At 44.5% G+C, this 26,140-nt stretch overlaps 2 protein-coding genes across 3 annotated transcripts in view; one reads left to right on the top strand and one right to left on the bottom strand.

The window, feature by feature from the left end:
- LOC119226304 (ras-specific guanine nucleotide-releasing factor RalGPS1-like) overlaps positions 1–26,140 on the bottom strand; it is a 45,773-nt gene that overhangs the window by 16,110 nt on the left and 3,523 nt on the right. The window contains exons 2-8 of the mRNA XM_037484117.2: positions 21,810–21,930; positions 20,746–20,850; positions 20,364–20,414; positions 18,433–18,516; positions 17,698–17,787; positions 16,603–16,695; positions 15,525–15,651 (exon numbers count right to left, since the gene is read on the bottom strand). Of these exons, the coding sequence (XP_037340014.2) occupies positions 15,525–15,651; positions 16,603–16,695; positions 17,698–17,787; positions 18,433–18,516; positions 20,364–20,414; positions 20,746–20,850; positions 21,810–21,914 (655 nt within the window). The 5' untranslated portion in view covers positions 21,915–21,930. The remainder of the gene's footprint in view (positions 1–15,524; positions 15,652–16,602; positions 16,696–17,697; positions 17,788–18,432; positions 18,517–20,363; positions 20,415–20,745; positions 20,851–21,809; positions 21,931–26,140) is intronic.
- Positions 3,166–14,846, top strand: LOC119226305 (angiopoietin-related protein 2-like). 2 transcript variants are annotated; one of them, XM_037484119.2, is made up of 5 exons: positions 3,166–3,862; positions 9,014–9,912; positions 10,516–10,709; positions 12,729–12,999; positions 13,544–14,846. In XM_037484119.2, exons 2-5 carry the CDS (start codon positions 9,018–9,020, stop codon positions 13,741–13,743), a joined length of 1,560 nt encoding a protein of 519 aa, XP_037340016.2. In that variant the 5' UTR covers positions 3,166–3,862; positions 9,014–9,017; the 3' UTR covers positions 13,744–14,846. The 2 variants fall into 2 exon arrangements, with proteins under 2 accessions (XP_037340016.2, XP_037340015.2); XM_037484118.2 differs by having other exon boundaries at positions 9,011–9,912.

Here is a 26,140-nt window from a genome sequence, read left to right as displayed (position 1 = left end):
AAGCAATGCTCAGCTTTTCAACAGATAGATAGGGAGTATTAAATAATAAAAGGATTTCCATTACACATCTAGACCATCAGAACAATGCATATCAATATCACACTAGCTTGGATCATTTCTTACTCAATTGAATGACAAAGTGTGGCCAATCTTTTGACTGATTTGTTTGATTTCCATCATACAGTACCAAAGTAATTAAATTACTGTGCAAACTGTACAAACTTGTATCTCAACCGTTATGCCTGCCACAAATTTAGATTCATTTGATTTGTATTTCATTTCCATTTTGGAAAACAGTATGCTCTTTCAAACTAATTCAATAAGCTTTGTTGGAGTGAACCTGAGATCTAAGATTTTCATGGACAACGCCTTGTTCTGTGAATGTTGGTCACATGATGATAGATACTAGTGTGTCCCCTACCATTATAACAGGGGGTGCCCCCCCCCACCTCCTCCCTCAAATGACCCCCCCCCCTGAAAAAGTGTTCAATTATATATATTTCCGTACAGCAGATCTATACTGACATTGAAATGTTGCGAATATGTCCGTTTGTTGCAGCAGCGAGGCAGAGCCAATACCCACCCGCCTTGGAAGTTGTAAACCAAGGGGAAACACTGGATACTGAGATGCTGCCGCTGTGGTTCTGGTTCACTCCAGAGCTCCATGGCCCTTCCTGCTCTTTTCATTGTGCAATCATGACTTTGTTCTGTTAACAAGGCGTGGTGACCAGACAGAGTGATGCTTGGAATTCTATTTTTTAAAGTGATGCACAAACTTCACTAAAAACTTTTCATAGAATTTGCTCTTAACATTAACTGAAAAAAACACTGCTTGTGTGGGGGTTATCATGTAGGGTACGCTATCAATCTTAAATTCCTTAGCCTTTCCAAACTGAGCTCCAACTGAATACTTACAAACAGACGTACTAGATTACATCACCGCTTTTTAAAATGATGCAGCATGTTGCGTGCGACCACCAGTGCTACGTGTGCAGGGAGGCCGTCCAACAAGCCACGCACACCAGACCGCTAGGCAACACTACTGTTTGCTCCTGAGTAAAACAAAAAACTTTAAATGAAATACAGCAACCTCTACAAATAATCTAGTCTTGTTCTATTCTCTGTTTTCAACTTGTCAACAAATCCCATAAAAACAGCCAAACATAGAAGGTGGTGCCAATGTGGAGCTGCATGTAAAAGCAAATACTTTTACGCATCGTTTAGAGAACATTATAGGTCTGATGGTCCAGAACCACGGACAGCACTGCAGAACAACTAGAACCGTGGCTGGTGCCATAGATTCTGAAACAGAGTCAGACTTCATACTACAAAACAGTTGCATTTTGGTTGTTTCGACAATGCATCCACGGATATCCAGTACTGTGAGTAGCACAAAGGAGGCCGGGCCAAGAATGGGTCGGGCATCGGAGAGGTCAAAGGCCGCGGGGGTCAGGTGATACTCTAGCTTTAGCGCCTGGGACTCAAGCTACCGGTGGAGCACAGAGAGCTCCAGCAGGGACCATCAGACCGCATGGCCCCTCCGTCTTTAATGATTACACCCCAGGTTTACAAGGCTGGGCTGCTCTTGCCAACATGTGAAACTGAAACAGCTCCTGATGAGGGCAGGAAGAGATGGAAACATTGGACGGCCCCTCAGGCAGCGTTTCTAAGCTCTAATGATGAGAGAAACTTCACTTCAGGCGCCACATTCAGCTAGCATGTCGCTGACACTGCAAAATAACTAATTGCGACTTGTTTCAGTTGAAGGATAATCAACTGAAACGTTGCCTTCCGATTTAAAAGAAGAACATGCCCAGGAATGACAAATCTAATTCTATCAGGCTGAACACACTCTCCACGCTACACCCAAAATCACACTGCAATGAACGGGATGTCCGTGATGTCAGCTGCGCTGGCAGCTCGGACCTAAATGTTACATCTGCATAGCACAACACCAGTGTCTTTACGCATAGCTGTCGATGATGTCATCCTGGTAGACGGCTGCGCGCAGCGTGTAATGCGTTGCAGCTGTGCAGCTCAGCTTCCCGTGTCCTCGGCTCTCAGAGCCCTCACCGCTCCATTCTGACACAACCACTGGGCATTGAGCAAAGAACGCGCTGCTTGTCTCCGCGTGCGAGGGTGTGCGAGACGGGTTTCTGGGCTTAGCAGCACTGCGCTGGTACCCTCCACAAGAAGCCAAGTGTTGCGTTGCAGGAAATAAGCTCAGCAAACACAAGGTTATGATACAAACGTTGCTCAGCAAGACGATCTCAAATAATGCACATGCAGTCACATGACCGCTAAATGGGGACTAGTGTTCCAGTAGTTACACCTTTGTATTTTTATTTTATGTTCCTTAGCAATGCCTGTATGAATATGAATCTTGAATAGAGAGGACCGAGCCTGGACGGTCACGGGCTGGGACACGTCGTCCTTTGAACAATTTGCGCAAACGCACAAAAGCCGAGGCACACAAAAAGGTCCCGAAGAAGTCGCTTTGTCGGGACACACACCCAGATGAAGGAAGGAACCCGTCTGAGGCATTACGCTCTGCTGCATCTGCATGTGCTCCCCTTCCACGTTGCATGGCCGCACTTAAATAGGTATCATCAGGTTTCCGTTCCGGATTTTAAATTGGCGATGTTGTTATTGCGTTGTCGAGCCTCTTAAATTTCTTTTGTCAAACTCAATGTTGACTTTTGAAAAGAAGAGAATGTGTAAACAATCTTATGGAGAAAGTGACGGCACAGGTCAACATGATGTTTCTGCTCAAAGGATAAGCATCTCTCTCCAAGACAAAGGGGACTTGTTTTTAAAGCCTATCACACATCACATGTAATCACAAACACAAAGTCTGTGAATGTTTGTTGAAAAGGGTTTGTCAGCTTTTATGTAACCAGTCAAATTACTATGACAACATAACAAACTCCAGCCAAAGCCTGAATAGACCCTGTCTGGTTGCACACATAAACACACACTGAGTCTATGTATAGCTCAAAGACGGGGAATCACACGTACACGTTCAACCTGGAGCCCTGAATCCTTTGAGTGGCTGGAGGTGTGGTTGAAAGCTCCAGCTGTAGGCCGTAGAGTAGACACACACACACACACCATTTCTTTTTGGAGAAGGCTTGTATTATGTGCAATCTTTATTTAATCAACATCTATTTATACAGGTAATAAGACCTGCTGACCACCTTCAGGGGATGTTTGGTAACCCTGACACATTGTAATATTTCATATGTTTTGCCCGTGCTCCATCCTCGACAAAAAGCTGCCCCTGAATCCATGGATGCATTGGAAGTGTCGTAGAAAGCGTAAAAGTAAACCCCTCCATCCCCTGAGAGCACGGCTCGAACCTGTGACCTCGCTGCTCCGGTCAGATCTCATCATTTCCTCCAGAGTCCTGAGCCGGCAGGGGGAGGGCAGTGGAAAAAAGCAAGGCTGCGATATGCAGGTGGGTGGTGGGGGGAGGGAGCCTCCTTCATGCTCTCCCGGAAGGGGAGGGGGAACAGGGGCGTCGCCACGGCTCACTGCTCAATTACATCAAGAAAAAAAGAAAAAGAAATGGCTCACTTGTGATGCCTAGAAGACTCTCTGGGAGGACGAGACACGGGGAGACAGGAATCCTCTGCAGCAGATGAACTGAGCCACAGCAGGAGAGCGCTTTGCTGCTGCTGCTTGATTGGACACGTGGAGACGGATTAAAGGGGTCATCACAGCCACACTCCTTCATTACGCCCCTCAGAGAATCGATTGTGTGAGCAGGTAACGGGAACATTATGACATAACAAGGCTCCAACTCAGAGGAAATGAACAGAGACTGACCAGTGAGCACCCTTAAGGAAACAGACAAGTGGAGGTGAGTGGAGCCATTATGGGACTTTTATTAAATGCAACACACCGAACAATGGATCGGAACAAGTGCACCAGTATGGAGTTTTCTTTCCCTACGCTCCCTACCATCTGATAGTCTGGTTTACATAGTAGGACTCACGTGCATATTATTATTTATAGTCCTGCCATCAACCACTGCTTGACTGTCTTCATCATAGTGGGAGAGTCCATGGTTTGGAGCACCAGACTTCGTTCACTTGGTCAGGTTGCCATAATCATTGAGAACTGGTTTGCAATTAACTTATGTTATTTTTGATGGAACCTTTTATTTAACCACATAAGGAAAACTTCACCTCAACAGAGTGACTTGCTTGGGACCATCATTACCTCACTAGTATATTTCCAAGCATGCATGTCATTTCAGTAATAAGCCCAGTATGCCAAGTTGACACTGCTGGCTCTGTTTTTAGTCCTATGAATGTTTCCCGATGCAAATCCTCTCCACCCGCTGCACCCTGCTCTCCACCCGCTGCACCGAGCAGCTTTCCTCCACACTCGGAGGGTGAGGAGGAAAGTGATGGAGTGAGTGATGAGCAGACTTGGTACTTACTATGGAGAGAGTGCTGACAGAGGTAACGGGTTACCTGAGGAGATCACTGTGTTCATACATAATAGTGAAAAGATCTGCTCCGTCCGATTTTTGTGACATTTTTTGCAGATTACTCAGACGAGGGTCACCATAAATTTACTGTGCGACAAAACTAATCGTTGGTCAGTTCTTTGTCTATGGAATATCCACCGCTTATTATTTCATAGTTTCTATGAGGAATTCCATGTGCCACACCCCTTACATCAAGGGAAATGAACAGCAAGGATTCATTCTCATCCAAAGGATCTTTCCAGTGAACTGAAGGACCCCTCTGGCAGGCTTATAGTTGTTGTCACGTAACACACCTTCATACCTGAGGCAGGTGGGCTTTTTGGGCTAGATACACTTTCAATTCTATTTAATTTGTATAGCCTTATCATAGATTTACAAAAAGAAACAGAAACGGAGAAAAAAAAAAACGTTCATGGTTGTCAAGCTGTTCACACAAACCGTTTTACAATAGTTTTGTTGCATGAAGCTAAGCAATCCATGAAGTTAACCACGTGTCACTGTTCATTGTTTGCTTCTGAAACGTTGCGTTTGGGCGATGGAGGCACATGGAGAAGTATGATATGCTGAGAGCCGCAAGGTTGGTGGTTCAAATCCCGGCTGCCCCATGTGCCATGTCAAAGTGTCACTGAGCAAGACACCCAACCCCTAATTGCTCCCCAGGCAAAATGTAATGCATGGGTTATAATGCAATGTAAGACGCTTTGGATAAAATGACTGGTAATGTTGCCGTTCCCCTTTTGCTGGTTTGTAGGAACAAACAATGCCACGAGGCAGCCTCCAGAGAACGCTGGTCTCTACGCGGTTACTCTGTGCTCAGAAATATACTCACATCAACTCCAGTTAACATTCAGCCGTGTGAACAAGCAAGCTACTTTTTCCTCACAACTGTTGATCAGTGGAGTGCACACATTACAACACATGCACAAGTAACGTATCATATTTCATCAATACAAGTCTGGTGACGTAGCTCAAAGATTAAGATCAGCGTGACTTATTGAATCTAAAACACAGGACTTTCACCCAGGAGACCTCTGTGATCTACGTTGATTTATTTGTCACAGAACTTGAGCAACGTCGGCATTTTTCCGTATTGATTGAGGAAAACTTTCTGTAAGACTTTACTCAATCCATCCTCATGCAACAGTTGGTTTGATGTTGAACTATTGGCACCAGCCATACGCGTTGCAGGGGGGTGGGTGGGGGGAGCACTCAAGTGCATGAGACAAACTGAACAGGAACCGACATGTTTTACAAATAACACTTCATCACACCACTTAAAAACTAAAACTACACACCTTTCATCTTCATTGACGATCCTTCATTTGCTTTACAAAGCTGCATAAAAACACCACCTGTGCTCCACTTTCACTAAAAAGAATGATCAATTATGCTCAGGATGACGGGGTTGTGGGCACGTGGACCACGTAAAGACTCCCAGGCAGCCAGTGGGGAGAAGGCTGACGTTATGGCTGGTTAACGGTGGGCACACCGTAAAAGCCTTTGGCTCAACAGAAGGTCACTAGTCACACACTAATGGAAGCACTCAGAGACCAGTTACGTACTTCTAAGTTGTTCATTTAGCAAGTTCAACCATGCGTGTGTGCCCCCCCCCCCTGTGCCTGTCATGGCCTTGTGTCCAGACCCCAACATGCGTCACCGTGACAACTGTCCCTACTGGGTGTGCATGTGTGTGCAGAGGAAGGAGTGACAAAGATAGAAGGAGAGAGAGGCAGGAGGGGGGGGGCATGAGAAGAAGAGACAGGCAGGAGGGGGGGGGGTGCATGCGTCATCAATTCATTCATCACTTTTGTGGCAGTGCAGGGGCCGTGACGTCTACCGCAGAGAGCTGGAGTGGTTCTCCGTGCGGTTCTGGACTGGCTGCATGACAATGAGATGCGACAGGTGCCCCGACCCTCTGTAGCCACGGACAGACCTCACGGTCATCTGTGCACAGAGCTGCCTTTGTAATGCATCTAGGGAGCTATGGGGACTGTCCAGCATCACGGCAGGCTGGCGGACACAAATGACCAGGTGTAGTCTCGGCTCCTTTTGTTGGACTGGAAGTGGACACAAATGGTATGCATCCAAGTGTCACAACCTTCAGCCTCGAGACCACAGCCGGACACCGTGCAGTGGTTTGGTTGCATAAACCTGCCGGCACAGTAGAACTAGACAAGCAGGATGATTTGAGGTCACGTTAACTAACCCTAATTTGAATTTATGATGTGCGAGCGCAAAGTTAACTTTCAGCACCTCCTTTGTGGCCAGATCCCAGCTGTAAATGCTTATAATTATGTTTATACAAGACTCAAAAAAGTGGTTTGGTTTATCATTAACATAATGTTGTCCTGAAGAGGCTCATTCCAAGCAACACGCCACAGACAATTTGAGTCCCTGTACACAAGAGCAACAGATTCTAGACCGTGTCGAGCCTGACGTCAGCTTCCCTGACAAAGTCAACTTTCAGCAGTAATTAGTGAAACCGCACCCTAAGGAGAAACTAAACGACGCGAAGAAGCAGGAGTGTGCGATTGCCTTTCTGCTCAGTTCCTGCGGGCCGGGAAGGATTACGTTGTTTCATGTTCAGGAAATGAACGATTCATCTTGGTGAGAGCCCAGCAGCAGCAACACAACCCTGCAGCGTGCCTCAGAGACACGCAGAGGAGAGACTGAGTAACCGATCACATGACAAGCAATCTGCCACATAGGGATAACCAAATCCTCTTAATCCTCAGAGAGCAGGACGTTGGAGCTGCAGCATCTCACGATTTAGAAGAGCTTGATCGTTCCTGCAGAGTTAAAATGTAGGATATGTAATATTGTTATCCGACTACATTTACAGGAGGCCAGAGCTTAGAAATGGAAACAAGTTCTACCACAGCTGGCATGTCCATCATCACCACCACATGCATTAACAGACTCAGACTATTAAAATGCACACTGAACATAGAGAAGCTTGGATTAGCTTCAGTCAAATTCACACCTCCCACAATTATTTCTTTAAGGTGTAAGCTTGTCAGCCGTGTCCATCCACTTTCCATTTTCACAACTTCATTCTGGGCATGTCACACAGGTTGGATTGGTTAAATCCAAAGTAGGTGCCTATGATGTCAAATGTCCAACACTCCATCTAAAGCTAATGCTAGGAATGTTTCCTTAGAGGGGGAGGCGGTGGAGGAGGGGGGCGAGGGTTAGTAGAGAATGCATATTATGGCTTGTGTCATTCATTTGCCACACAGACCTAGAAACTATGAAAAATTCAGTTTAGCAGGTATTTGATGAATCGATCGTTTGACATTTAGATGTAAAAAAAAATTAAATAAAAATTAAAAGAAATGTCTATCACAACTTCCCAGAGTAAAAGGGAACTCTTCTCATGTCTTCGTTCTACTCATCAGTCCAAAACCAGAATGGTCTATGAAAGACACAAAACATCATATTTGATGACAATGGCCGCCAATGTTTTAATCTTCACGTAACTGACTGATTTTTTATGTTTTCTAATCCGGTCAGCTCAACCTCAGAGTCCCACATTAATGAGCACAATGCCAACAAAGAAAATGTCCTAAGATGATGGAAGTCACACAGATCGTACATTACACAATATTGGGTACAATATTGTATTTTTTTGACCGTACGCTAAAACTACATCAAAAGTACACTCTACCGACGCTGATTACTATTTTAGATATATTGCCATCTTCAACCTTCAGGAACTATAGCCCTCCAGAGAAGCAACACATGACATGTGTTTCAATAAAACGAGACGCAGTACACTCACTCATTAACGTTTTTGGTAAAAAAAAATCCTCTAAAAATGTAGAATAAACAAACTGCTCAACATTAAAATGCATTTAGGATTTTGTCTGAACCGTTGAATCTACAGTGTTTTAACTCTGGTTGTCTGAATTGAAACTCGGCCATTATCCGATAGAAGACATAGACAGAGAAAGAGGTTCAACGGAATGCCACAAAAAAAGACCCATTTGACATCTTCTAAAGTAGGAGAACATTCCTTCTCTGTCTTTGCATGCATACTGCCAACAGGTCAGTCACGGCTGTCTCGTGGGGACAGATTGCTGCGTATTGATAAAGTGCGTATTGATAAACTGGGATCTGGTCATGAGTCTCTGCAATGTTCATAATGCAACTTCAGCCATATGTGCAGCCTTAGACGTCACTCTGTTCTCTGACAGGAGCAGCTCCAACTGGGGTACAGTGGTCTTCAGTAGGGCCTTGTGAGGGACAACCAATCAGATACTGCGGTGGACAGGAGGCTGCGAGCGAGCCTACTGAGGCGTGACCACAGACAGACGAGGCATCAGAGCCTAAATACCATATTTATTTATATATTTATCAGCAATGAGAAAATAAACACTTTGATAACCCTTAACATCATGAATAATGTTGCAAGTAATCATCCAGGCAGATATTGGGTCAAACGCAGTATTCAGTGAATGATGTCAAGATGATGAGAGTAACGACTAATGATGATGCCTCTCTTGGCTGCAGCAGGACTATGATGGTCCCTGTTGTGGTTCTGCTGGTGCTCCTGCTGCTCTCTGGACCTGCGTCTTCTGTCCAGGGAGACACTCAGGAAATTGGGAACAGCGATGACATCTTGGAGAGAGAGTTCATCTATGCGCCGAAGCGCCAGAAGCGGGCCGTGGTTGACCAAGGAGCCGCCCAAACGGACAAATGCTCCTACACCTTCATTGTCCCTCAGCAGAAAAACAACGGGGCCATCTGTGTGAACTCCAAGGAGCCCGAGGCCCTGCTGGAGAACCGGGTCAACAAGCAGGAGCTGGAGCTGCTCAATGGCGAGCTGCAGAAGCAGCGGCGGCAGATCGAAGTGCTGCAGCAGATGGTGGAGGTGGACGGGGGCGTGGTCAACGAAGTCAAGCTCCTGCGCAAGGAGAGCCGCAACATGAACTCCAGGGTCACGCAGCTCTACATGCAGCTGCTGCACGAGATCATACGCAAGAGGGACACGGCGCTCGAGGCCTCGCAGCTGGAGACCCGCATGCTCAACCACACGCACGAGATGGGGCGGCTGGCCTCGCGCTACCGCGACCTGGAACACAAGTACCAGCACCTGTCGGCGCTCGCCAACAACCAGAGTGCTCTGCTGGTGCAGCTGGAGGAGCAATGTAAGCGGGGGGGACAAAAGCACCACGCGGTGCAGGAGAGGAGCCGGGTTGCCCGTCCACAGCCTGCCGCGATCCCCCAGCCTCCCGTGCAGATGCCTCCGCTGTCTCCCGGAGGCTACAGGCCCTACCACCCGCCCACCTTCACCCGCCACACCAACAACCCCATGACCAACGAGATACAGAATGACCAGAACACCAAAGCGCTGCCCCTTCCGCTGGCTACTGTGCCCAGTGCGACGTACAGCGTCACCAGCGAGCCGGCCGGTAAGTCGCGTGCAGAGCGTCCTCTGAGGGCTGGCTGCGGCGCACTCATTGTCCTTGTTTTTACAAAACCATGTGAATGTTTAGTCTAAGTAACTGCAAAACTATTCATACCCGCAGAGATGCAATCAGCAACTCTAAACTCAATTAGCAGCTAGGTTTAGACCTTTCCAGTTGAAAAGAAGAGGGGGAAAAAAGTCAGGATCAGAAATGATCATGTGGTATTGAGCATTGACCAGTCCACACTCTCACACTGATGTGTGTTTAGTCTTCTCAAACACTTCTACATTACGCATTCCAAGACACCAAGATGGACGAATGACACCAGTAACCACTGTCACTGTACACAAAGCCATAACGACATGTGACCATTTAAATGTCTTCTGTGGTTAGTAAGAAGTTTTGCTCACTGTAATTTTTACCGCTTCCAGTAACACAAATACTGGAAAGCATGTGTCACATTTGGCACCAGTTACACTTGGTCAAAAGTGACTTCTCTTTCCTGGATCCCTTTACCATCTGTGGTGAATAAATGCCAGTCATAAAAGCCATTGTATCAATATGCAGTATACAGCTTTGTTAGTGAGCATTTCATCTCTCCTGCAGGTCCTTTCAAAGACTGTCTAGAGGCTCTGGAGTCCGGATTCACCACCAGCGGCATGTACCTCCTAAAGCCAGACAATGGCAACCAACTCATGCAGGTTTGGTGTGACCAGGGACATGACCCTGGTGGCTGGAGTGTCATTCTGAGACGTCAGGATGGCTCTGTAAACTTCTTCAGAAACTGGGAGACCTACAAGGTAATAAGGATCCGAGCTGAGATCACAAGGTTGCATGTGGCTTCTAGACAGCAGAAGGATTTTATGTTTTAGGACCTCCAGGCTCAGAATCACTTCCCCATACTACACTAGACCTGTGCTGTGAACCCTTGTAAATGTCCACATGGTTTTGTTGCATATTGAAAATGGCATTACTGGAAATTACATTGTTCATTTTGGCAATTGCAACCAGACTACTTCATGGCTGGACTGTTGACTGTTGAGACGGAATTAAAGTTATTACGCTTTTGTGACCCGGTTTCACACGAGATGGAAGGTACGCCTCCATCTCTGCCAGTTACACCAGTTTGGTGGTTCCTCCCTTTCCACCATCTAGTTATGAGGATGACTCATGAAGGTGAGGGTGACCAGAGGTCAACTCAACTTTCTGACCGAGGGAACACCTTCAGGGCACTAATCACCAGTGAGGTACTGCATTTTACACACTGCTTACTAATGCATGCTAATGTACAAATTACAGCTGTGGCTGATGGGATTGTTCTTCTGCCAATGTTTCTTTAGACTTTTGGTCAGGGTTATTTTGACCTGTTGATGTTGCTGGATGAAAAATCAGAGGTTCACCAAATTTAAAAGAATTTATCCAAAGTTACTCTCCTTAAGTCGCTATGGAGAGTCTTTGTATCTTAATGCATCAGTGTGGTCTTTATATTTTTTTTGTTGCATGAACTCAGACTGTAATGCTTTCCATCAAAACCCTGTCCTTGCCCTCCAAAAGTTCCTGCTTGTGCTTTAATTCCTGCTAAAACTCTATGCTTGCACTCAGATGCTCTGCCATTAGATTTATTTGTACAATAACTCAACATTCTCCGTTGCAAAACCATTGGCTTCACCTGTTAGAGCGTCCCTGACTTCCTTACAATACCTGTACTTTTTATTTTTGTATTGCGTAGCATTTTCCATTTGAGCATGGAAATCAAAATCTATTCAAATTAGATTGAAATTGAAAAAAACCATGCTGTTGAAAAGTTCAAAAAAATGGGTGGAGTATTTTTACTGTTTGAGCCAGCTAAAAATGTAAACTCAGTCTTCTAATATTCCATTGTTGTTTGGGCAATTTGTGTTTGATTATTGCATAACCACACAGTTTGTAAGCAGCACATCAGTAACACAATAGCAGCGCTTCTCTGTGCCACTTTAGATGCTTCAACAGAACACATTAACACTTTACAATCGTTCAAACCAAGACAGTAAGTTAAAAGACTTCAAGCTTAATATTTACCGGAGCATGAGCTGTTGTATTGCTCCTATCCAAACTATTATACTACGAATACCTAATACTACTAATAACAGTGTCAATTCATAAAAAATATGATTTGTACAAACAGGAATTTGTTATCTGTAAGTACACAAATGCAAAATCCATTTTGTGGTACAAGATGTGAGTAGTCCTAAGAACAACTGAACAAAATTCAATGCATGGGATGAAATGCTCATATAGTTGTAGCCTTTGCAGTGATTGAAGGGCTTTCCCACTCACTACTGGTGGATACCCAACGGTACATAAATGCTGGTGCACAGGGTGAGACATTTAGTTTCCATCTTGTTGCCTGAAGAGAGGACATCTAAAAATGGATACTGTCTCAGTACTTTGGGTCAAGACCAAAGCAAGGAGGAATACTGCCGCTGTCTTCCAACCCAATCAGTCCCCAACCTAACCTTAATGAGTCAACAATGCACTTAAAGCAGATTACAGACTTGCATTTGGCAGGGCCGAGGACTCCCTCCTGATCGAACCCATGTGTGCAGTAATTGAAACCAGTGATTCAGATACACCGAGGAGGAGGACCTTCAACGTGACCCGCCATTATGGCATCACACAGGACTTTCACAGATGCTTGGAAAACACGAGCGGTTTGTTGTTGGAAGGTTGTATCCAAGGGGAGGAGAAACGGCTTCTTTCTTGGAAAACGTTGAATCATGGGTTAGGAACACTCGGGATGAATTACTCCCGAGTAATTCCACTTCTTTTCCCTTTGACAGCAAGGGTTTGGAAACATCGATGGTGAATACTGGTTGGGCCTGGAGAACATCTACTGGCTGACCAACCAGGGCACCTACAAGCTGCTGGTGACTCTGGAGGACTGGAGCGGACGCAAGACCTTTGCCGAGTACGCCAGCTTCCGCGTGGAGGCGGAGTTAGACTTCTACAGGCTGAGAGTGGGCCGATACCACGGCAGTGCCGGGGACTCCCTCACCTGGCACAACGGCAAGCAGTTCACTACACTGGACAGAGACCATGACGCGTACGCGGGTGAGTAGAATGGGGTGCGAGGGACGGCCTTCTGAACCGTTGGTGGGGTGTCACTTGCCGAACGCGGTTTCAGCAGACTACTGCGCATGCCGCTCACGGCCTTTGAATGAGTCTCCGGATATACTTTGGGGTAAAGTCTGCCATGGGCCCGGGAATTTTCCACCCTCTGCGATAGGGATCTTTTCCAGTGTCTGCATCCTGTGCTTAGGCACGCAAGATGCTTGTAATTTGCTTGGGAAAGTTCTAGCCATGGGAGAAAAAGTAAAAACATAACTGGCTGTTTCCATGGTTGCACAATGATGAGTTAAAGCTAAACTTTCCCCTCTTGCTTTGTTCTTTTTAAGTGTTGTAGATGTATCAAGACACTTGTGGAACACCAACAGATCTCACATAGAAAAGAGCATGACGGGAGCTGGCCGTCACACACACACACACACGATGAAAACAGCAGGGTGCTCCTGTGTTGGGCTCAATGATTATTGATCAATCATTGCCCAGCAGAGAGCCAATCCAGTTGGGCTGATTTGATTCCTTGTCTCTCCAGGTAACTGTGCCCACTACCAGAAGGGAGGCTGGTGGTACAACGCCTGTGCCCACTCCAACCTGAACGGCGTGTGGTACCGCGGTGGGCACTACCGCAGCCGCTACCAGGACGGCGTCTACTGGGCCGAGTTCAGAGGAGGAGCTTATTCTCTGAAGAAAGTGACAATGATGATAAGACCCAATGCAAACACCTTTCATTAAACCCGTTGGATCCTAGGGTCCCCCTTTATGTGCCACATACCGTCTAATAAGAGATACTCATGACAAACAAATACAATAATTCCCCACAACTTTGGACAGATTAGAGACTTGGCTACAAAGCAAACTTACCAAATTTGTCAAATAATTAGCATACGGCGGTTCATTTGTGGACCCACCAATTGAAGCTAGAAGCAAACAAATCCAAGACAAACAACGGTTCCACCCTGATTGTGGTCGAATACATTTTCTCTCAGACAAACCTTCCCCGAGTTATGGAGAAAACAAGCACCAGACACACAAATCGCATCATCTCCGTTGAGTCATAAATCTTCCTTAACTTTGCTGTTCAATGAAAAAATGCAATTATTCAGGGGGTTTTAGAGCAATAAATATCCATCAGCCATCTTGTGCACTCCTCAAACATTCCTTCCTGTGTTCAGATCAGATTAAGGCTCTGCATGTAGTGGCTACGTGAGCTGGCGCTCCACGTAGGACTACTCCAGTCCCACGATTAAAACAGGATTGGCTGAATGGTGAAAGAAATCTGAATATCCCTTCCCCCGTGAGGGCTGTACTAATGCCAATCATAATGGAACACAGAAACTCATTGTTGGGCTTGCTTTGCATAAAGGCTGGATTTAGAGGAAACTGCTTGAGTGACCGAAAAAAAAGATCAACAAGTTTTATTTTAAAACTTTTGTCGGAGCCCATCTAGCTGTTACACATCATTTGCATACTTTATGCTAAGCTAGGCTAACATTAGCCTCACGCAAGCTCTGTATTTGTTAAACCATTACTGTAAATTACCCCTCCAGGCCCTTTTCATTGGACAGTGTGGAACTGAATTGAGCCTTTGAATGTCAACTGGATTTACAAAAACATTTAAAAAAATAACAACAAGTAAAGTAAAGCAGCTACAGTACAGTTAGTCAAACATTATGCAAGTGGAAGTTATTCACTCACCAAAGGTGTCCTGGTTTGTTGAAAATGTCGGTCGTGCATTAATGTGCAGATACAGTATGTACCAGGTATTCTGTGTATATATATGCGGTCTCATTCAAATTATTTTTTTATAGTCTGTATGTTATCAAACTTGCAATAAACTATGTGCACGTGTCTCCGTTGATCTCTTTTCAATCCGTTCTCATCACAACCTCATGAATGCAGTAACGGCTGGTCGGCTGCATGGGTCAACTTCATTGGGGGAGTTATTGGAAGTGTGAAAAAGCATTCTTTAATTAATACTCTCTTAAGAGAACATGTTTTCATGATGCCTTCTGCACTTAATCATCATGGAGTATTAGTCATGAATGGAATGTGTAGCCTTATTATAAGGGCTTAATAACACTACCTGACACCAGTGTTGCTTCATTCCATGTACTAGTAAAGTGCACTCAGAGGAGCGCGCCTCCCTCTTCCCTCCCAAACAAACAACACTTGGATCTCATTCAAATGTCGCTGCGTGTTTTCTGGAAAGCTCAGAATCCCTAGAAGTCTGAGGTTTTTTTTTTTCATACGTCATACACATGCTTCACGATGAACAGAAAGAAGAAAACAATCTCGCACAGCATTTAGACAACTGGTTCTGGTGATCATTATGGACCATGCAGCTTTTGTAGAATGCTGCTTTGTAGGAACACAATCTCTGAAGTTAACAGTTAACAGTAGTAAACATGCCAAATACAAGAATTCTCCTTGTTGTGTCAGATGTTGAGGGGGTTTACAGAGGATATAAAGCAAGGTGTGAAGGACTAACCCTCCACCACGGACGGAGGACTTACCCAGGTAAGGGATACGGGGCACCATCTTCAGCGAGCGGATGTATTCTCTCATGCGGGTGTAGTTGTCCTCCTTGGATGTCAGATAGTTGAGCTTCTCGAATGTGGCCTTGTCTTTCCGACTGATCAGCTACAACAAAGAAGAAGCATCACACACACGTTTGATTGCTGCTACTCGGTGCAAACCACAGACACCACATGGTCATATCTAACCATGTCTGTGTTACCACCTGCAGCCTTTGTAGATTGCAACAGTAAAGAGGGAGACAAGTACAGACAGCTTTTGCTGTTTTGGCTAATTTGGACCGGCTCATGGACAGTGAGCTAGAGGAGCTCATCCAGAGCAACTCGCACTGCAGTATGTGAGCCAATACTTTGGAGACTTTTGGAATAAGTGTCGGTTTCCATCAGCTTTACAAAAGAAAACTCCTAAGTTGTATAATCAGTATAATCAGACCAGAAAGAGAAAAATGTCAAAGTTGAATATGTTTCAACTCACATGGGCTCAACAGTGTACCGGAATAACGAGTACGTGCCTCTACAAATACGTGCGTACCCCAGTGTATAACAACCTCCCAGATCACATCAGCTGGAGCTGACACATCAACACAACACATAACAGGAATACTCCTCAGAGGCCTGTACTCAAAGATTGGAGCATTGCTTGTGGCGGCGCTAGTTAGACAACCGCTGAAGTAATCGGATCAATGGTCCTCAACCTAATAGTTACAAAGTATTTATCGGCAAGTGGCACTGACATGAACACTTTTCATGGTCTGTTATGCAGCCACTCATACGGCCTGCAGGGTAAACAGCTTGTAAAGGCTCACTAACATCTGTCTGTGACACTGTCTGTGACACAAAGAAAAAGAAAAGCAACTAAACCCCATTTGAGTTAAACATGCGATCATGTCCTCCCTATTTGATCTGACGGACCCTCCTCCGTGGTTACAAAGAGATGGGATCTGATCCACCTCAAAAGCCTACAAGCCGGACCTTCTGAGCGTCATCCCAGCTTGTTGATAAAACACTGGGACCTATTTAAATGTAGTCATTGTAATGCGTTGTTGCGTTGTCTTACCGCCCAGGTTTTGCTGAGTCTGAAGATGGGAGCACTCTGCAGAGCAGACACCACTGACACCAGAGAATGAAGGTTGTTCAACTCCAACAGTTTCTGGGAACAAACAGATACTTTACGACGTTAATTGTAAAGAAAAAATGTTATCCTTGTTTCCATTAAGGTTTTTCCATGTACACTTTGAAGGAAATGGCAAAATCCGATAAACCTGGAAAATAAAAGGTATCTTTTCCAAAAATGAGATATATACCTCCACTATTTTATTTTTTATATCCTAAAAATATTTAGGATAAGTGCCATAATGAATGTATGAAGGGCATACGTAAAGCTAAAAGCTCCAATAAATGTCTGTTTTAGTCAGGTCAAAAAGTAATAAGTTATAGACATTACACACGCACACCAGTCAAAAGTTTGAACACTTTATCTCATTAAATTAATGAGAAAGTGTGTCTCAACCTTCAACATGAGTGTGTGTGTGTGTGTTTATTGCGTAGTTTATAGAGTTTTCTACGATTAGCTGTGCTCAGGATGGTATTTGTTAACATACAGTCGGTTTATGAGCAGCCAGGTGCGAGCCGGTTTCAGTAGTCTCGCTTCGGACGTCAATATTTCTGCAAGTTGTCAAGAACATTATGTCATAGCTCCATGTTTTTTTTCTATCCTGCACTCTGACCTCAGGGAGGAAAAAAAAAATCCCTTTGCCATTATTTCCAGCTCAGTCCATAAAGCAGAAGGCCATTTTGTTTCTGCAATCAAGTGTCTGCTCTCCCCATCACTCCTTATTTAGTGTAATAAAGTCCCTGGCCAGCTCATTCATGCTGCAGCTTCACAGGATGTTTTGATTTTTTTTGGTGAAATTGCTTTACAAGAAACCAACAGTGGCGCATGATAAATAAAAAGCTACACTTAAACACTTCCCCAGCTGTTGGCGTCATTTCTACAAACGTAGATGATGGTTGTTTCCTAGCACACTGAAAAGCTCACCAAACATCTCTCAGGGAGACAAATCCTACTGGAACAATATCAGACATAATTGTGTCCTCTGGTTCTGAAGTTATAAATAGTGTATATGTTACTATGAAATGTGTTTCCACTCACCTTAGCAATTTTGATAAAATGGCTCAGTATTTCTGCTCGAATTTTCAGCGTTTGGGCCGTTAAGATTTCTCTCACCAGCCAAAAGCTCACCTGAAACACAACAACATACTTATTGAAACTGCAATCACAATCTCACAGAACTCTGCCAACCAGCCACGGTCCAGTTTCCATTTCTGTCCAAAAGGACATTTCATTTTTCTGAATTTATCAGAACTCTCATATCAATTCATGAGATAAGGCCCAGAACTTGTTTTGTGAGCTCAAGAACCTTTGACCACCAAATTCTGGAGTCTTAGTGGATGTTTGTGCCAAATGTTATGTTCCTAACGCCTCACATTTACTAAATGGCTCAGCTGGGAGGTCACTGTCACCTTTTATCACCACGTTCATTCTTCAGTCAAGTTTGAGCTGCATTGACATCGCACTTAAAGATGTGGACTTGTTCACCAGCGTGGCAGAGGTTTAGTCCGTAGTCCTGGGTCTGTCCATGTGTATGTTGTCACGTTGGATTCCCTTAACGTAGCCCAGAGAGGACGGACAGTACGATACTGGCACTCATGAATGCTATGGCGGTCTGATCCAAAGAGTCACCATTGTCCACCTAAATACTGTAAATATGATTCATAGCGGTGTATCCGCTTGAGGCCAACATGCTTTGTGCTCACTACTATCTATTTAATAACTTGGAGGATTTCACACTATAATGACGGAAGTTTGGGCCATGAAAAGACGTACCTGGTTGAACCTGCGTGTGAATGCCACCACATTAGGGGATAAACTGTGTTTCTCCTTCCCAATCCATCCGCAGCTGGCCAGCTCCTGCCAATCAGACAAGCACAGTAAGCTACACCCATTTAAGGAATCTAACCAATCTGCTTTCATGTATATTTGGTAAGGAGCATTGTACACATTAAGGCAGAGGTCCCAACCACCGGGCACCTGACATTTTTTTTTTCAATGAAAAATGTTGTTTTTTTTCTCCTAAATAGGGGCGCTCATCCCTCTTGGCATATTTCCCCGTGCTCCACACGGCGGTTCAGTGGACAGAGAGCACGCAACTATCCCCCTCCCACTCGATTATTTAAGACCGGTCCCCAAATACTGTCTAACATGCGGTCCGTGAGGCAAAAAGGGTTGGGGACCCCTGCATTAAGGCTTAGAGCTAATGAGGACAGAGGATCGTATTTGATGATAAACCAACCAATGATTGAGGAGAACATTCACTTTAAACCGCAACCATTGGGATATTGCAATGAGAAAGAAGGGGGTCCATCCACATGCCCTTAGCTTGGCTCAATATGGAAGGTAAATCATTGGGTCAGACGGAGTCTTGAAGTCTCAGTACAGAACTATTGTAAACTCTCTCGCCTTGTGTAGGATGGAGCAAAGAGTACGCTTTACTGACAGGCGAGGCCCTTCTTAGACTTAAAGGACCATGAAAAAGGACACAACTTGTAATAACCATGGGTGTGGATAAAAGTCAGCTAAATCACATGTAATGTGTAGCGTCATCTGTGAGGAAAGACGACCCGCTGAGATTTCTGCATAGAGGGACAGAAGAGATTTTGACAGTGCACTATTCACCTCCCCAGAACTTTCCCTCTGGAAGTCGAGGGAAACGGTTAAATGGACTACAAAAAGATTTACAAAAAAAAAATCTGAAAAGTCTGGAGTGCATACAGCGGGTGAAATAGGTATTGAACACGTCACCATTTTTCTCAGTAAATATATTTCCAAAGGAGCTTTTGACAGATGTTGGTAAGAACCAAAGTAATACATACATACAAAGAAACCAAAAGAAAGAAGTTCAGAAATAAAGTTATGTGTAATAATGTGAAATGTATGTATGCACCCTCTTTACTGTGAAAGCCTACCAAGATCTGGTGCAACCAATTTCCTTAACAAGTCATAGTTAGTAAGTAAATAAGTAAATGAATAGAGTCCACCTGTATACAATTAAGTATAAACACACGCCTATGAAGGCCTCCAAATTTGTGAGAGCATTACAGAACAAAAAGCATTGAGACCAAGGGGCTCACTAAACAGCTCTGGGATAGATGTAGCTAAGTATGAAACAGCGTTAGGTTAGAAATGCCAGAGCACCAGAAAATCCATCATCAAAATGGAACCGTTTGGTCTCAATGAAACTGCCGTGTGGGGGAAACCCAACAGTGGCCATCACCCTGAGCACAGCATCCCAACAGGGAAACGTGGTGGTGGTACCATCATGCTGCGGGGATGCTGCTCTTCAGCAGCTACAGGGAAACTAGTCAGAATAGAGGGACAGATGGATGGAGTCAAATACAGGACAATCCTTAAACATATGACGCATTCGGCAAAGGACTTGCGACTGAGGCGGAAGTTCCTCCTTTTTTGAGAAGAATGGACAAACCTTTCCAGCTGTGATTGCCGTCAAAGGGGGGTTCTACTCAGGGGGGGCTTATGCATCCAACAGATATCAACTCTTTTGTTCTTAACATTGTTCAAAAAGTTCTAAATAAAAACTCTTCGGATCTACACGATTGACATGGATGACCTCGGATAGTGGCTGGGTACACAAGAACCCCAGACCTGGGGACTTGGTTTTCCTACGTGGTGAAAGTCGTTGTTGCTAGGGGAAACAAGGCTCAGGAGAGCAACTAGCTGACGACATGAGTCTCTCTTACCTCTGGATGGATCGCCTTGAAGACTGGTGCGTCCATCAGGGTGATTTGGCTCTGGCAGAAGAAAAAGTAAATTGTAGAATACATGGGATTAATGATAAAGGAATATGATCGACGATGTCTGAGAAGAATACAACTAGTGGGACAAGCTTGATGGAATGCTAAAGCCCCTGAGGGGAAAGTTTCCCTTTGGTCCATCAAATGGCCGCAGACATCTGGAAGAGTCATCATCGGCCTTCGATTCAAGTCTTTGTGGAATCTACTTGTCCTTGGACTCCTGATAGTCCAAACCTCCAACCAAACTACTGTGGTCCAGTTTAAATATCCACATCTCTCTCTTGGCCGGGGGAGAAAACGGAGATCAGGATGTTGTACGTTTACTTACAGCAAACTCCTCGGGAGTCACCTTCAGCACGTCGAAGACCACGGCATCATAGCTCTTGGCAAAGTCCACGCATGGTACATCCAGAGAGTCAGAGCTGCTGCTGGCCTGACGCACACACACACACACACACACCAAAGTTTGGTGAGTCCGTCCACCTGTCTAGCTCTTTGGTTTGGAAATATAATGATGAGGATTTTAAAACCATTGATGAGATAATCACTTAAAATTGATTTGGTGTTATATTTTCGATCTACATGGATTCCTTGGCCTACAGAGCAAACACCCATGAACACAAACATGACAAAGTTAGGCCAGGAGTCACTGTTCGCTCTACGGAGTGACTCTTTTATGTGAGGGTGTGCCTGAAAGGGAATGACGCAATAGAGATTTGGGCAGTTTTTGTTGTCTTTGTGGAGCTACTAAGGAGAGCAGCGGCTACCCTACCTAGAAGGTAACTAGAAACCTGCCGGCTTTCATCCCGGCTCTCTGGTGTGGCGGGCCCACAAATACAGAAATTATTATTTAGATTTATTGCTGTTACATTTATTTTTATTTTTTTAAATCAGTCTGTACGGTAACCTTTAAACACATTATTCCAGTGATCGACCGCTCTGAAAATGCTTTTAGCATAAAGATTTCCACACACTTTACTCACTCATGAAAGACAAAGTAAAAGCAGATGCTTTGTCCCTGGCATATGATCAATTTTTAAATATGATAATATGGCATGTATGCCTCTGAGGTTTCCCCGAGCCAGTTCAGCCTTGATTTGATGTGCTTTCAATACCTCTTATCCCTCCTGGGGTAATAAGACTCAGCTCTGGCCTTTTAATCAAGAAAACCAAACGGATAGGAATTTTTATAATGGAAAAAGAACGATGGGCATACAAAAAAACACGTGCAACAAGTCGTTTTAGAATGAGACTGACCTGGAAGTGGTCTGCATGTGGAAAACTACAGCTTGTTTTCTTTTGGTCAGTACAGTTCTAACACTTTGTTCCTGAGCATAGGTTACCGTTAATGAATGCATGTGCACACAAACACACAGTGTGGCTCTCTCTTACCTCTGAGGTGACTGAATGGATGCTGGTGCCATCGGAGAGCCCGTTCCTGCGATACATGCTGGGACTGGCGCGGTGCACAGGAGCCTCTAGCTGGTGGGCACACATAACCTCTCATCCATGCCTGGAGAAGAGGACACGAGTCATCACCCTTGTGTTCTCAGCATTATACGGCCCCTTAAAAGCCGTACAAACAGGGATTCATTATCTACCACATTCCTACAAGGCTTGAAGCTATATCGTTATGTCTTATTGATTAATGGGGTAAATGAAACTTTATTATAACAAAGTGAAAGAGCAGTTTATAGATGAGAATCAGAAGTCAGAATTTGGCGTAAAGAGCATGAGAACATGGATCCATCAGCCTTGTTACCACTGTGCAGGCTGCTGCTGGTGGTGTAATGGTGTGGGGGATGTTTTCTTGGCCCACTTTAGGCCCCTTAGTGCCAATTGGGCATCGTTTAAATGCCACGGCCAACCTGAGCATTGTTTCTGACAATGTCCATCCCTTTATGGCCACCATGTACCATCCTCTGATGGCTACTTCCAGCAGGATAATGCACCATGTCACTAAGCTCACATCATTTCAGATTGGTTCCTTGAACATGACAATGAGTTCACTGTAATAAAATGGCCCCCACAGTCACCAGATCTCAACCCAATAGAGCATCTTTGGGATGTGGTGGAACGGGAGCTTGGTGCCCTGGATGTGCATCCCACAAATCTCCATCAACTGCAAGATGCTGTCCTATCAATATGGGCCAAAAGAATGCTTTCTGCACCTTGTTGAATCAATGCCACGTAGAATTAAGGCAGTTCTAAAGGCGAAAGGGGGTCAAACACAGTATTAGTATGGTGTTCCTAATAATCCTTTAGGTGTGTGTATGTACCATAACACAATGAAAAATAAGTCTATCACAAAAAGAAAGCAACATCCTAATTGAATTACTTTTCTTATACCCTTTGTCCTGGTCAGAGGTGACAAGTCATTCAATCTGCTCCACGTTCTAACACATCTATCCTTATTTAATCCTACATGTAAAATGGCGTAACATTGCAACATGTGAATACATCTTACATACTTTCATCTGAAGTGAGGAGAATATTTGGTTAACCTCAGAACCTAGTTATAAGGCAGAGTAGTGGAGAACAGCATTTTTAATGCTACAACGCCCCCCAATGTGCATCTGAAGTACTGCATGGGGGAAGAACCAGTGATTGGGTATACCAGGACTAGCACTCATGTACTCACTGATACCATCACGTATGACAAGACCCTTATTGACCAACTCACAGCAATGCCTACTAATAACAATCCCTCATTCATGAACTGGATTTAAATAGGTTTTACAGGGGAAGGGTGGCGCATGGAGTAGAGCGATGCGCTGGTAACTGCAAAGTTGGTGGCTCTCATACCGCCTGCTCTGTGTGCCATGGTGAAGTATCCCAACCCCCAATTGCTCCCCAGGCAAAATGTAAGCCATGAGTTACAATTCAATGTAATGCCGCTTTGGATAAAGGCGTCAGCTAAATGACATGTAATGTATGTTTTGCACAGTGTTTGCAGAGTGTACGGTAGTTAGTACTGTGAGGAGATGGTCTACTGGGAGCCAGGACGCCCACTCTGCCGGTTTGACTGTAGTAAAAGCCCTTCAGTATCCCAGGGCTCAGGTTTCCCATCAGGGAGAGTCTGATGAGGAGAAACAAAGGGACGCGTAGGGTCCCGTTCACTGCAGATGGAGTTCGGCCCATTTTATGGAACCGCATTGCTTCATTTTTGATATTTTTTCAAAATTATAAAAACAAAGAAAATAACAAATTATACTTTTTTGCAAAACATTGAAGTTGAATGTTAATATTTTGGAACCCAAAAAATGAATAGCTATCAGTACAGTTGTGGTCAAACTGCTCGGTCAAAAATATACATACAGCAACATGAATTAGCAATTTTGGTGACTTAGAAAGTTGTGTCAATGAAATGAGCTTCATAGCATGGCCCCTTAACTTCTTGTGAGTGATTATGAGTGACTCCAGCTGGTGACTTCTCTGAGGCCATTTGAATAGGGCTCATTGGATACAAACGGCCACAAACGCTATAATTGGAAAGTCAAAGGAGATCAGCATGGATCTGAAAAAGCGAATCATTGACTTGAACAAGTCAGGAAAGTCACTTGGAGCCACTTTGCCCCCCTGACTGACTCTCACTCTCTACATGCATACACTTTGTCACTTGGTCTAGTTGGTGCACTTTATCATTATTTTTAATTGTATCTTTATTTCTTAACTTACTAACTCATAGCTTTAGCGTACTGTTGTCCATTATTGTACTGTCTGCCGTCATGCACCAACTGCCAAGTCAAATTGCATGTATGTCTGACATATGATGGGAATAAACGTTTCCTGATTCCTGATTCAAAGCAGCTGCAGGTCCCAAGAGCAACAGTGCTCCCCCGAAACGGTTGGCATTTTCAGTGGTTATCCAGATATGAACTAACGGAAAGCAGAATTCCCTCGACACCAGTGCACAGAATGGACCGACACAGCACTGTGTGTGTGTCCTGAACAGGTCTCTCTGTCAGCAGTGTACAAGCAAGTACACTACCAACTACCCCTGTGCACACTAGAAACACACGTTTTGAGGGACGTTGTTAAGCGTAACAAGGTGCTGTTCTCGTCCAGACACGCACAGTGAAAGATGGCCGATTTCTTTTCTATACCAAGGTAAAATGAGCTGAAAGGGATAACTTGAACCACTGCACTTTGCCCCAGTGCCACACTAGACACACGCTTTGTGCTGAAAAGAAGATCAGCTTCTCCACGCACCCCAAGAGAGCATTTTGGGCTTTGCAATATGTACTGCTCATATTAAAAAGGCCTCATAGCAATATACAAAGCACGCGCACGGTGCGTGCACAAGCCATTACCTGCGCAGTGACCTGAAAGGTCCATGTGCATCACCGTAATATTAGAGTGTTCTCACAATGGAACGATACTCCCCTCAGCGTGCCTACTGGCGCCATCATTAAGTCCGCTCACTGAACAAAACACCTTTTTTGGGCCCGAGAGGTTTGAAAAAGGGGGTCAGTGCTACATTATCTCTGTAGCACCAGGGTAATCAAATTTTAAGGAGCCATTGTGCAGGGTGGGGGAATGGGAGTGGGATTGAAGGCGAGCCAACAGTAATAAGCATCATCTACATCGAGCAGCTATACATTACCCACCATCTAATGGCTCTCTGCTGTGTGGACACCAAAAGCTTCAAATTTGATTCATCGAAGCGAAATATATATTTTTTAAAACACCCATAATATTGGCATTATAATAGAGCAATTCAGCTTGCTTTTTTCCCTTTCATAAAAGACAGTTAACACATCACAATACACAACTTTAAAGAAGACCATGAATGGTTGACACGGAGCATGCACTATGGAATGCAGATGAAAAGTGTACCGTCACGTCACCCATTGGTTTGTGGATGGCCATTTTGAAGCCTCGAGTCCGGCGAGTATCTTGAATTACAACCGGCACCATGTTGTGATTTTCTCAACCCATGAATGGAAGTTACCATGTTTAGAATGTGCCAGATACAAGTTTTAAGACACGTCCGCTTTGTAGAACTGCAGGTTGTCGCCATATTACAAAGATGTATTATGGAAAACGCATGAACCAGGGGCTGCAGCATGGCTTCTGGTGTTTTACAATGCCAGTAGAAAAGCATGTCGTCAGCCAACAAGGACATCTCTCCACTGCCAACCTTCTGCTAGGCGAAGCACCACCCTCTCCCACAGCATCATCACAGCCAGCCTGTCTCAGGTCCATCCCTCAGCGATTTTTAAAAAATGTATTTCCAATTTTTGGAGGTTTTCAATATGAATAAAGAAATAAAGAAAAGCCTTGAATGAGAAGGTGTGTCCAAACTTTTGACTGGTACTGCATGTATATACAACTTAGGACTCTTGGGGGGTCCCCTAAAATGTAACTATAAAAAATACTGAAAACTACCTTGCTACACTATATACTGCAGGCAAAATTATATTGACATATTTTGAAGGTGGGATAATGGTCTTGGGATGTTTTTCATGGTTTAAAATCATCAACTTAATCCGCACAGGAAAACCTGTGACTCTCCATAGCTCACTGTGTAGAGCAGAGGGCTCGTTGGCTTTAGGATGTTTTGACCCACGGGGTTCGAATCCCGATCGTTCCGATCTTTTTTAAAATATATTTTCTTGAATACATGTTTTTATACGTGGTTGTGATGTAGTGCTCACTTATACAATTGTGAACACTGCAATGGATTTGTGATGCTATAATAAGCAATTATTATGGAGATA

Source organism: Pungitius pungitius, chromosome 18 (assembly GCF_949316345.1).
Source record: "Pungitius pungitius chromosome 18, fPunPun2.1, whole genome shotgun sequence".
NCBI classification, from domain to species: Eukaryota; Metazoa; Chordata; class Actinopteri; order Perciformes; family Gasterosteidae; genus Pungitius; species Pungitius pungitius.
This window is presented reverse-complemented; position numbering and strand designations above follow the sequence as displayed.